The 13694-nt window shown below is 45.2% G+C and overlaps 1 protein-coding gene across 3 annotated transcripts in view; it reads right to left on the bottom strand.

Moving 5' to 3' along the window:
• Positions 1–1227: 1227 nt before the first annotated feature.
• CLT2 (CRT (chloroquine-resistance transporter)-like transporter 2) overlaps positions 1228–13694 on the bottom strand; it is a 29390-nt gene continuing 16923 nt past the window's right edge. The window contains exons 10-11 of one of the 3 annotated variants that reach the window (XM_079019342.1): positions 9524–9598; positions 8689–8706 (exon numbers count right to left, since the gene is read on the bottom strand). In XM_079019342.1, coding sequence (XP_078875468.1) covers positions 9552–9598 — 47 coding nt within the window. In that variant the 3' untranslated portion in view covers positions 8689–8706; positions 9524–9551. Of the gene's footprint in view, positions 1401–8209; positions 8342–8688; positions 8707–9523; positions 9599–13694 lie in introns of those variants that run through there. The other 2 variants (XM_079019345.1, XM_079019343.1) reach the window with 2 other exon arrangements.

The raw sequence follows: 13694 nt of genomic DNA, 5'->3' as shown, positions 1-13694 counted from the left end.
GGGGAGCCGTAGTTTTCACTAGCCAGAGCATGACGCAGAGGAGTTCCTAGGCTTAGGTAGCCTTATGAGTGAGTCTGTGGGAATTTGGTAGACAGAACATGGGCGAGACTGGGGTCTCCCTAATGGTCGGGAGTCATTGTATTCTGAGTTAAGGTGTGGTTATCGCATTCAGAAGGAATTGGATGTAGTGATGTACGCGAAAGTTGTGAGTCATGGGGTATGAGTTGAGAGCTTCATTGGGACGAGTGATTCCAATTTCACGTCGAGCCAGAATCTTGAGTTTGATTTGGCTCTAGTGGTGTAATGTGAAGGCAAGATGAGATTCCGAGCTTAGAGGTGGGTTCCTTTTGAGGGGTATTGTGTGTCATCTAATGTTTTAGACCTATGTGGGTCAGTTCGTTTGTATGGGACGGAATGCGAGATGTATGAAGCTAATGAGTAGTAGACAATAGGGGTCGAGGGTGAGACGATTTCAGTTGGAATTGTAGTATTCGCTTGGGGTAAAGCGAACTTTGTGACTTGTGTGTCAAGATGGGCCGAGATAGTTATTGTGAGAACGAAGCGGGTAAGTCATTTTATTATGTGTGCAGTGGGTAGCCCTTAAAGGTCCAACTGTCGGGTCGGGAGTTGACCTGGTGTTCAGTGTCGGATGGAACATTTGAGAGGAACTGGGACTTATGATTCAGGGTGCCAGAGGATCGTTCCGAGCCGGCTTGACCGCTTTCTTGTGTCTGAGGATAGAGTTTTGAGGATCATTCGTTCAGAAGAGTTATGATAGTTGTTCAGGTAGTGGGTCCTTAGTGGGATTTGACCTTTCCATCCATTTTGAGTTGCGACCGGGCTCGATTAGAGAATCAGAATTGGTAGAGTATTCTTAGAGTATGTTATTCGATGAGCGATTAACATGATGATATTGCGAGGGTGGTCTGGCAGGGAGACAGGCCAGTAGAGTTTTCAAGTTCTGGAGAGGCAGATCGAGTACCGCAGCGGCAGAAGGGTCTGTCCTTCTTCGGATTCAGAAGTTCCTGTTGGGTTTAGGTGTTTTTGGAAGAGATTGTTGTATGATATGGGGTTCTCTCGATGGTGCTTCCTGAATCATTGGGTTCAACCTATGTGATGATAAGGAGCGATTTCGAGGGCGAAATCTATTTCAAGTGGGGGAGAATTGCAACACCTTGTTCTGGATTATTTTGTGATTTAAGGCCCGTGGGCTGTGACACCGTAAAATTTTGAGCAATTTTTCACCTTAAAAAAACATAAAGTATCATTCACATTCATATTTTCTTTTAAATCATTGTATCAACATCATCTCAATATAAAATCCCAAGATCAAAACATATGAACTCCAGTGTGCGTGTGTACGAGTCATGCCGGCGCCTTCCCGCGATCATCGCTAGTACCTGAAACACCACACATAACACTGTAAGCATAATTGCTTAGTGAGTTCCCCAAAAATACCACATAAACACATATCAGCCACTCAAGGTTGTAACTCTGTTGACCCTCTGGTCGTATATCTCTGTGGGACCCTCTTGGTCCCATAACTCTGTGGACCCACTGGTCCTAACTCTATAAACTCTAAATCATGCATATCAAATATCACAATAAATCACAACACATAATAACATCCAAATACACTGGCATATGACTCTAAAATACTCTGTCACATAACTCTGTTACCATACTAGGTAAAGTATAGTGAGAAGACTCACCTCAGATGTCTCGGTAAATCTCTGACTCGGTAGAATTGTGATCTAGTCCTCCGCCTAATCACATAAAGTAAATATTCTCATAAATATAACTATACTCAACCTCCTCTTAGCATCCTCAGAAGGTTAAAAGACCATTTTACCCCTCTCTTGGCTTAAACGCCACATTGTTGACCAAACCCTAAAAGTCAACAAAAGTCAACGGTCAAACTTTGACCCGACTCGTCGAGTGCACTTGGGCGACTCGTCGAGTCTACATGTGTCCACTAACTCTTTATTCTCACTTGGCACGTCCAGTTCCTCCCCCTGCTCGACGAGTCACACCTGGCATGAATCGTGGGGCCACCCCGACTCAACTCGCCGAGTCTCAAGAACAACTCGGCGAGTTCCGCCTTGAACTCCAGTCCTCTAATCGCCCTCTGACTCACTGAGTTATTTCCCTAACTCAGCAAGTCTACTCACTAAGCGATTTACGGGAAACCCTAACCCTACTCGCCGAGTCTGATCTTTGGACTCGGCGAGTTCATGCCAAGTACAAACTCCATAGACCTCCTGAGGTCGGATCTGTTCCTTTAATCCATAGATCTGACCTTCCCAAGCAAGATAATCACGTAAAGTTCAGACCTTGACACTCATATAACATCTAGATGGTCTCACTTGGTGATTTAGCCCCAAAAATAACATCCTAAGTTCATGGCTCCCAAAATAACTCATAAAGTTCCAAGGGTTAAGGTCTCTGGACCTCTTTGAGTCCAGATCCAAAGCATAAACTCGGGAAGGGACCAATTGCTCCACATATCCATCCTCTAAAGGGGGTTAGAAAACCCTAACTCTAAGAATCAACACCAAATCTGAAGAAGGTCCGAATAAATACCTCAAGATGAAGTCTCTGAACTCCGAAATCACCAGAATCGCACCTCCTTCAGCCTCCTCTTGCCTTGGTCACCTCCTTCTTGCAATTACACCAATAAAATGATCAAAAATGGCCTCTCCTTCCTCACAAACGCCCTAGATCTCTTAGGGTTTCTCTCTGGGGTTTGGTAGCCACAAATGATGGCCCTAAGGGCCTTTAAATAGGTCCCAAACCCAGGAAATTAGGGTTTCATTAAACAGCATGGACTCGTCGAGTCCACTCATGAACTCGCCGAGTCCAGCTGTGAACTCGGATAAGAATCAGCGACCATACTCGGCGAGTCTAAACACCAACTCGCCGAGTCCCCTCTCAACCTCCAAAAATAAAGGAATAAAATATTATACCTGGGAATCCAGATGTTACAATTCTCCCCCACTAGAATTAGACTTCGCCCTCGAAGTCTTACTCTGCAAACAACTCTGGATGCTGCTCCCGCATCTCACGCTCTGGCTCCCAAGTCAACTCTGACCTCTTCCGATGCTGCCACTGGACCTGCACCAGATGCACCTCCTTGTTCCTCAAAACCTTGATCTTCCAATCCCTAATTGCCACCGGCCTCTCAATATAGTTCAGGCTCGCATCCACCTGAATATCTTCTAATGGCACCACTGCCGACTCGTCAGCTATACACTTTCTCAGCTGCGACACGTGGAAAGTATCATGAATCTGACCTAACTCTACAGGTAACTCCAAACGGTAGGCTACCCTGCCCACCCTTGCGATCACCCTGAAAGGACCAATATATCGGGGCCCCAACTTGGCCCTCTTCCTGAATCAAATCACTCATTTCCAAGGAGAGACCTTCAGGAGCACAAAGTCGCCGACCTGAAACTCGAGCTCGGACCGGCGTCTGTCCGCATAACTCTTCTGACAACTCCGAGCGGTCAACAACCTCTATCTGACCTGCTGAATCTGCTCTGTCGTCTGAAGCACGATCTCAGTACTACCCATCAGACGCTGCTCTACCTCTCCCCAGCAAATGGGGGTCCGACACCTCCTCCCATACAACAGCTCAAAAGGTGGCATACCAATGCTCGAATGATGGCTATTGTTGTAGGAAAAATCTGCCAAGGGCAAGTACGTATCCCAACTCCCGCCGAAATCCAACACACATGCCCGAAGCATGTCCTCGATCGTCTGAATCGTCCGCTCACTTTGCCCGTCAGTTTGTGGGTGGTATGCGGTACTAAAATGCAGTCTCGTACCCAATTCCTCATGAAACTTCTTCTAGAATCTAGAAGTGAAACGTACATCTCGATCTGAGACAATCGAGATCGGCACTCCATGCCACGATACCACTTCTCTCACGTACATCTCTGCCAACCTCTCCGTGGAAGAGCTCGCACTGATAGCAAGGAAATAAGCGCTCTTTGTCAACCTGTCCACAATTACCCAAATTGCATCGACACCTTTCGTAGTCCTTGGCAATTTGGTGATGAAAACCATGGTAATTTGTTCCCATTTCCACTCGGGAATCTCTAACGGCTGCAGCTTACCATGTGGACGCTGGTGCTCGGCCTTAACCCTGCGACAAGTCAAGCATCTCTCTACAAACCATGCGACATCCCTCTTTATATAGGGCCCCGGGATGGATCGAGAACTTCGATCGATGAGTCTCTTCCATCAAAATGGTACGCGTCCCGCCCACAGACGGTACCCATATCTGACCCTGAAATGTCATAAGCCCGGGCTATGGGTAACGAATTCCGATATCAGCCCGACAACTCGCTCTCTCTTCTGGCTTTCTGGCCTCGCGGCCTCAGCCGGGGCCCCACGAATAGCGTCCAACACCGGAGTTATCACTGTCAATCTCAAATAAACATCTCGCATCGAGGCGCCCTCCGCCCTATGGCTCAGTGCATCGGCTGCAACATTAGCCTTGCCAGGGTGATACAGGATCTCACAATCGTAATCCTTCACCACATCCAACCATCTCCTCTGGCGCATATTCAGGTTGGGCTGATCCATTAAACACTTCAGGCTCTTGTGGTCCGTGTATATGGTACACCGAACCCCATACAGATAGTGACGCCAGATCTTAAGGGCGAACACCACCGCCCCCAACTCCAGATCGTGGGTGGGGTACCTCATCTCATGAGGCTTCAGCTGCCTCGATGCGTATGCTATCACATGACCCCTCTGCATAAGCACCGCTCCCAGCCCAAATATCGACGCGTCACAATACATTACGAAGTCCTCCATCCCTTCCGGAAGGGCTAACACCGGAGCTTCGTATAATCTCTGGCGAAGTGTCTCGAAGGAGGTCTGCTGCTTTGGACCCCATGAAAAAGCAACACCCTTCCGGATCAACTTGGTGAGTAGCACGGCGATCTTGGAGAAATCCCTGATAAATCTTCGATAATAACCAGCCAACCCTAGAAAGCTCCTGATCTCAGTAGGTGACCTCGGCACCTCCCAACTCATCACTGCCTCAATCTTGGCCGGGTCGACCAATATCCCTTTCTGGTTAACGAGGTGCCCTAGGAACTGAACCTCTCGCAACCAAAAATTCACACTTGGAGAATTTGGCATAAAGCCTCTCCGATCTCAGGACTCCGAGTATCTCCCTCAAATGCTCCTCATGCTGCTCTCTGGTTCTCGAATACACCAATATGTCGTCGATGATCACGATCACCGAGTGATCCAACATCGGTCTACACACTCTGTTCATGAGATTCATGAACACCGCCGGTGCATTGGTGAGTCCAAAAGGCATCACCATGAACTCGTAATGCCCATAACGAGTCCTGAATGTTGTCTTCAGGATGTTCTCATCTCACACCCTCACCTGATGATATCCAGACCTCAAATCGATCGTGGAGAACCAAGATACTCCCTGCAACTGATCGAATAGATCGTCAATCCTCGGCAACGAGTAACGGTTCTTGACCGTTAGCTTGTTCAACTCCCGGTAGTCAATGCACATCCGGTGTGAACCATCATTCTTCTTGACAAAAAGGATAGTCGCTCCCCAAGGTGAGCTGCTCGGCCGAATAAACCCTTTCCCCAACAGCTCCTGAAGCTGCGAGGACAACTCCTGCATCTCTGGAGGCGCAAGGCGATAGGGCGCCTTGGCGATAGGCGCAACCCCCGGAACCAAATTGATATTGAACTCGACCTGCCTCTCGGGAGGCACACCTGGCAACTCTTCTGGAAATACATCCGGAAACTCGCGCACTATCGGAACCTCATCAACTGACCTCGATCTCTCTGAATCAACCCTCGCATCCATCACATATGCTACAAATCCCCTACAGCCCTGCTGTAGACTCTGTCTCGCTCTGGCAGCCGAACAAAATGCTGACCCAACACGTGTACCCTCGCCGTACACCGTAAGAACTCCCCCACTAGGGTCTCGTATAGTCACCAACTGTCTCTCGCAGTCGATGACCGCTCCAACTTTGCTCAACCAGTCCATGCCCACGATGACACAGACATCTCTCATCGCAATGGGAACCAAATCAATCGGGAACTCAACGCCAAAAATCTCGAGTACACATCCTCGGATCACCTCGGCGGCATACACCGTCCTCTCGTCGGCTATGGAAGCTCTCAGAGGTCGACTCAACGCCTCTCGGCTCATAATACTAATGTGCTGACTGAAAGTCAAAGATACAAAAGACCGACTCGCACCCGAGTCAAATAACACCAAGGCAGGTACAGAATTCACAAGAAAAGTACCTACGCATAACACAAAATAAATACAATATCCCAACATCAAAATAAATACTAGAAAGGATACATACCATCCACGGCGTCGGGCGCAGCGCGGACCTCCTCCGCAGTCAACTGAAAGGCTCTCCCTCATGCGTTCGGTACCTCGGCCTTCACTGGCCAGCTCTCAGTAGCTCTGATAGCAATAGAGGCAGATCCATGAGGTGCTCCCTGGGCTGTCCCTCGTAACTGTGGACACTCTGCCTTGCGGTGTCCGGTCTGGTTGAAGTGAAAACATACTGCAAACCCCTTGGGGAAATCCTTGGCCATATGGCCCTCCTTGCCACTTTTGTAGCAAGACCCTGCTCTGCACACCCCATCGTGGCTCTTGCCGCACTTGCCACAAGTGCGGCCCTTCTGACTCCCAGATCTCGAATCAGCGGGCTTGGCCCGCTTGGCTGCCGGATGAGACTGCGCTGGTGGCCGATCCCTCCCCTGAGACTCAGCCCTCCTCCCTACCTGAAGCTCAGCAAATGTCCGGTACGTTGAGTTCGCCACGAACTCCCGTATATCCCTCCTCAAAATGCTCAGATATCGGCTCATACGTGCCTGCTCGGAGAACACGTGCTCTGGGCAGAACATCACCCTCTCATGGAACACCCGAGTAATTGTTGTAACAGACTCAGTACCCTACCTGAGGGTCAGAAACTCCTCTGCCAATCGTTCCCTCTCCACCTGGGGAACGTACTCGTCTCGAAACATAGTAGTGAACCTCTCTCAGTTCACTGCAGCAAGCTCAGCAGGCGTGTAGTGTGCCGTCACAAACTTCCACCAGTCCTTCGCTCCCAAGCGAAGCTGGTTCAGTGCGAACCGAACTCTCAAATGCTTAGGAGATGAGCAAGTAAAGAAACACCCCTCAATGTCTGAAATCCACCTCATCGCTGCAATCGGGTCCTGGGTCCCATCAAACTCCGGTGGTTTTGTGTTGCTGAACTCCTGGAACAGCAACGCATCACCACCCTGCGGTCTAGCCGCAGCTACAGCTGCAGTGGCCGCAGCAACAGCAGCATCAGAAAGAGCAGTGTAGCTCTCGTCAAATGTCTCTATCAGGGTGGTCTTGATAGACCCAAACATCTCTGGAATCTCAGCGCAGATGGCAGCAACCACCTCATCATGAATCATCTGGCGGAGCTCCTCGTCGCTCACACCCCCTCCACTGGTCCCTGGTCTGTGGCGCGTCCCCACCATGATACCTCTCTAAAATACAACACAAGATATCAAAGACTCGCTCGAGCGTACACACACTCAATACCCCCAATCCTACTTGGTTTCTGGTACCCTAAGGATTCTTACTTGGGTTGCGCACTGACCTGGTGCCTTTGGTAGTACGGGCCCAATACTACCGACCACACCGACTCATCACTCATTCCAAGTCCTCCTCCCAGAGTCCCAAATTTCCAAGCACTCTACTCTCTTAATTCATGTGCTACTCACTACCAGATATCTCATAAGCACCTCGCTGCTATCTAAACACTCTCAAAACATTTCTAGCAGCAAAACCCCTAGACTAAGGCATCATATATCAGGCCACTCTAGTCCTAATAAGAATACCTACTCTACTCTAGCATGCGTATCATAATTCATCATATAGCATAACATAACATATCTGATAGCACTTATTGTACGGGTATTTTGGGAAATCACCGTTTGGGCGTTGGCTGATCGTACACACGGCTCTGCTCTGTTTGTCTCAAAACTCTTTTTACTCTTTTCAAAAATTTTACTTTATCATCAAAATTTTCCTTAAATCCTCAGTTTGAGTTCATATACGCCCGAAGATGCATCTGAATCCCTCAAACCAAGGCTTTGATACCAACTTGTAACACCATAAAAATTTGAACAATTTTTCACCTTAAAAAAACATAAAGTATCATTCACATTCATATTTTTTTTAAATCATTGTATCAACATCATCTCAATATAAAATCCCAAGATCAAAACATATGAACTCCAGTGTGCGTGTGTACGAGTCATGCCGGCGCCTTCCCACGATCATCGCTAGTACCTGAAACACCACACATAACATTGTAAGCATAATTGCTTAGTAAGTTCCCCAAAAATACCACATAAACACATATCAGCCACTCAAGGCTGTAACTCTGTTGACCATCTGGTCGTATATCTCCGTGGACCCTCTTGGTCCCATAACTCTGTGGACCCACTGGTCCTAACTCTATAAACTCTAAATCATGCATATCACATATCACAATAAATCACAACACATAATAACATCCAAATACACTGGCATATGACTCTAAAATACTCTGTCACATAACTCTGTTACCATACTAGGTAAAGTATAGTGAGAAGACTCACCTCAGATGTCTCGGTAAATCTCTGACTCGGTAGAAATGTGATCTAGTCCTCCGCCTAATCACATAAAGTAAATACTCTCATAAATATAACTATACTCAACCTCCTCTTAGCATCCTCAGAAGGGTAAAAGACCATTTTACCCCTCTCTTAGCTTAAAGGTCACATTGTTGACCAAACCCTAAAAGTCAACAAAAGTCAACGGTCAAACTTTGACCCGACTCATCGAGCGCACTTGGGCGACTCGGCGAGTCTACACGTGTCCACTAACTCTTTAGTCTCGCTTGGCACGTCGAGTTCCTCCCTCTGCTCGATGAGTCGCGCCTGGCATGAATCGCGGGGCCACCCCGACTCAACCTGCCGAGTCTCAAGAACAACTCGGCGAGTTCCGCCTTGAACTCCAGTCCACTAATCGCCCTCTGACTCACTGAGTTATTTCCCCAACTCGGCAAGTCTACTCACTGAGCGATTTACGGGAAACCCTAACCCTACTCACCGAGTCTGATCTTTGGACTCGATGAGTTCATGCCATGCACAAACTCCATGTACCTCGTGAGGTCAGATCTGTTCCTTTAATCCATAGATCTGACCTTCCCAAGCAAGATAATCACGTAAAGTTCAGACCTTGACACTCATATAACATCTAGATGGTCTCACTTGGTGATTTAGCCCCAAAAATAACATCATAAGTTCATGGCTCCCAAAATAACTCATAAAGTTCCAAGGGTTAAGGTCTCTGGACCTCTTTGAGTCCAAATCCAAAGCATAAACTCGGGAAGGGACCAAATTGCTCCACATATCCATCCTCTAAAGGGGTTAGAAAACCCTAACTCTAAGAATCAACACCAAATCTGAAGAAGGTCCGAATAAATACCTCAAGATGAAGTCTCTGAACTCTGAAATCACCGGAATCGCACCTCCTTCAGCCTCCTCTTGCCTTGGTCACCTCCTTCTTGCAATAACACCAACAAAATGATCAAAAATGGCCTCTCCTTCCTTACAAACGCTCTAGATCTCTTAGGGTTTCTCTCTGGGGTTTGGTAGCCGCAAATGACGGCCCTAAGGGCCTTTAAATAGGTCCCAAACCCAGGAAATTAGGGTTTCATTAAACAGCGTGGACTCGCCGAGTCCACTCATGAACTCGCCGAGTCCAGCTGTGAACTCGGATAAGAATCCGCGACCATACTCGTCGAGTCTAAACACCAACTCGTCGAGTCCCCTCTCAACCTCCAAAAATAAAGGAATAAAATATTATATCTGGGAATCCGGATGTTACATGGGCCTTAATCCGAGTATGAGAAGGTTTTGAGGTGTTGAAAGAGAAAGGTTATGCCCTTTTGGGATGTGGGTGAAGTAGGTTGTGTGATAAAAGAGTTCAGTTTGTGCTTTAGAGCCCAAATGTATTGTTAAGGCGTGGGTTCAGGCTTTTCATGAATTTTGGATCTGAGTTCGAGTGGAATTCAGGAGGAATAAAGTTGATAGAAGTGTAGGGCTTCTCGTTAGCTTTCCGTGGATATAAGGATCGTCGGAAACGGACTTATAACGAAGAAGTTATGGTCTTCATAAGTTTTGTGGTTTCAGACTTAGCCGATTACGCTGGGCGTAATTTAGCGTACGATGGGCGTAATTTGGAGTACGTTGGGGGTACTGACCAGGGAAGGTCGCAAACGTTCTTCAAAGTACGCTGGGCGTACCATATGAACGTTGGGCGTACGCGAAACAGACATGAACGCTATTTTAGGGTCTTGGACCCTATTTAAGGTCCTTATCTCATAACCTAACCCTAATACCTTCAGCCTCCATCCCCCTAAACCCTATAAATCGACCCTAAGCCTCCATTTGAGTGATTCTTGAGCATTTTGGTGATTTAGTGAGTTTTTGGTGCATATTGTGGAAGAAGGAGTTTCTTGAGGAAGCATTGCTTGGCTTGGAGCTTGTGGATCCAAGCCCTAATCATGTTGATCTAGCTCCAGAAATCATAAAGTTTGAATCTTGGTGGTTTTCTCATATGGATCTAGTAGGGTGATGACTTATTATGTTTGGCCTTTGAAGAAGAAGGAGCTTTGAAAGAGAATAGCTTGAGCATCTAGCTTTTGGATCTAGGATTTACTCTTGTTGGTACATCTTCCAGAGGTATCAAGTTTGAAACTTGCTTATTGTTGTACTAGTTTTGTTTTGGGTCCATTTTTGGGGTTTTTGGTCCCAAAGATTGAAGCTTTATGATTTGTTAAGCTCCATAGCCTAATATATGTCCCTTTTAAGTGTTTCTAGTGGAAAGGATTCATAAAAATGAGTCCTTGGATGTTGGAATCAAACCATGCATGAGATATGAGAATTTTGGGTAGTAAAGAGAGAGTTTTTGTGTTTGGGACTTGATCAGCCATGCAAAGGCTTAAAGTCACGAGCTTTATTGAGTGTGAGCCTTTATGGAATCCAGATCTAAGAGTATAGCTATGGTCTTAACTGATTAAGACCAAAAGAGTTGAAAAAGTAAATCTAGGCGTAGGCTGAGCGTAAATCTAGTACGCCCTGCATACTAGGTTGGTGTCCCCGATCAGGATTCGTGTACGATGGAGTACGTTGAGCGTACCAAGGGAGGTACGCCCCGCGTAACCCTACTATGGACTTTTTGGGCTAAGTCTTATTGGGCCTTAAGTGTTGGGCCTGGCGTTTGGGCTTGTTATGCTCGAGATTTGGACCAGAGGAATATGTATATGTGCCTTGGGCCCTTGAGTTGGGCTTGCCTCTTGGACTTGAGAGTTGGGCCTCGGTAGAGTCCATTTATTATTGGGCCTTGGTGGGCCCAATGGGTTTTGGGTTTTTTATGGACTAGTTAGTGGACTACCTTTAGACCTAGATAACGAAGGTTGGGACTTAGATCCTAATTTGAGATCATTGTAGATATGGCTCGGAAGTAGAGGCTGGTGCGCAACGGCGACATTTGTAGGAGCCGTTCATCATTCGAGGTGAGTCTTCTCACTATACTTTACCTTGAGTGGTAGATATGTATGACCGGAAGGTCTTATGTGCTTACATTGAGTATTATATTATTCTGTTGTATGTGATATGCTATGCATTATGTCTTTGTGATTTATGCTATGCAGAGTTTATAGACCGGACCGAAGGGCCCAACGATTTATGAGGCCGGAAGGCTTAAGCAGACCGGACCGGAGGGTCCAACGAGCTTTGGACCAGAGGGTCCACAGAGTTAGGACCAGAGGGCCCACAGAGTTAGGACCGGAGGGTCCACAGAGTTATAGCCTCGAGTGGCTAATATGTGTTATATGTGGTATTTTGGGGAACTCGCTAAGTTTCGTGTTTACCGTGTTATGTGTTATGTGTTTCAGGTTCTTATCAGGATCGCGGGAAGGCGGCGGCTCTATTGTACACACCAGAGAAAAGAGTCACGAATGGGGATCCTGGATTTTGATAATGTTTTGAAAACTTTGTTGACTATTAAATGGTGGTTATTTAAAATGACGTGTTTTATGAAATTAAAAATGAAAATTTTGTTTGAAAATTTACGGGGTTACATTTTTTCTAACTCTTTAAATAATTACAGTTGAAACAACTACTAGATAAGTCATGACATGGGAACTCAGTAGTAGCAAGAAGTATGTTCATAAAAATTTCAAGGTTTGGGATTTGCAATGCAAGGTACATTTTTCATTCATTTCCATTTTTCCTTAAAAGACTAGGATAACCCTACTTTTTTGTTGTCCAAAATTTCCATCAGAATAGGGACATACTTTTGGAAATGAACATGATTAAAACCGAAGTACTTTGACTTTTCAGTCGAAGTTGAGTCGACAAATTGTTTTTTTTAGTTCATTGATATCACCTAATGTGGCTTGCTTATTGTTATTAAATTATGACATAATAACAAAAGAAAGGAGAGATTGGGGTTTTTACTGCAACAAAAACAACCATCTGCTCATTTTGCCAAAAGTTATGCATCTGCTTCTCTAGAAAAAGGAAAGAGAAAGTTTGTATATCTTGGTGACTTCATTATCCAAGATATATGAGCTGCAATATGTGCATCTTCATGGGTAGATAACTATTTTAGTGCTAACTCATTTTTTTTATTGTTTATCCGATAAACTTTATGATTAATTGCTCGGGGGGAGGAGTTAAGCATTTAAGGGACATGGTTTGAAATTCTTTAATGGTTTCTTTTTTTGTCTTTTTTTTTGGATCTAAATGTCTGATATGCTATTATATGAGCTTCATTTACGGTGTTATTATGTTCTAGAACCAACTGATTCAGATATTAAGGTCCACCTTTGTTCTTACTTTCAAGCTTTATATAATGACGAATAAGACATTGTTATTGACGATTTCAAGGTTTACACTATTAGTAATACTTGCCATACATTTTGGTCTTTCTATATTTCTGATATTTAACTTGCAAATTCCAACAATCCTTTGATCGTTTGACTTTAATACCGAATTCAATGTATGTTTTCTTATGTACAAAGTGAAATTTGTTGAACTGTAAAACAATTAACACGAAATTTTCTTAATAATTTTTTTTATTCAGATCAGGTGCTTTGAATGCAAAAACAAAGGAAGAGAACAAAAGTGTAATGTATTTTTTTTTCTACTTTTTGTAGGTTATATCAAGTAATTTGGCTGGAGAAAATCGGTTTGGGCATGTAAAGATTGGGAAGGTATATCCAATTACCTCCAATGTATTTTTTTTCTACTTTTTGTAGGTTATATCAAGTAATTTGGCTGGAGAAAATCGGTTTGGGCATGCAAAGATTGGGAAGGTATATCCAATTACCTACGTAATCATTGGTTCCAACTTTCAACTTTTCTAGAGAGGGATTACTAACACACGGCAACAGAATTGACTTTTCCCGTATTCCAACCGAAAATTTTGATAGATAGATGTTCTTTTACTTCCACACAATGTGGGCTCTTTGTACAAAACAATCTTCACAATGACAGATTATAGATTTAAGATAACCATTTTACTTTTTTTAGCAAGATATATTTTAAAAGTCGAAAATGCCCTTGAAGTATGTAAATACCATCTATAT

The sequence above is a fragment of the Lactuca serriola genome, chromosome 9 (assembly GCF_051521515.1).
Source record: "Lactuca serriola cultivar US96UC23 chromosome 9, Lser_US96UC23_V15, whole genome shotgun sequence".
Classification (NCBI taxonomy): Eukaryota; Viridiplantae; Streptophyta; class Magnoliopsida; order Asterales; family Asteraceae; genus Lactuca; species Lactuca serriola.
This window is presented reverse-complemented; position numbering and strand designations above follow the sequence as displayed.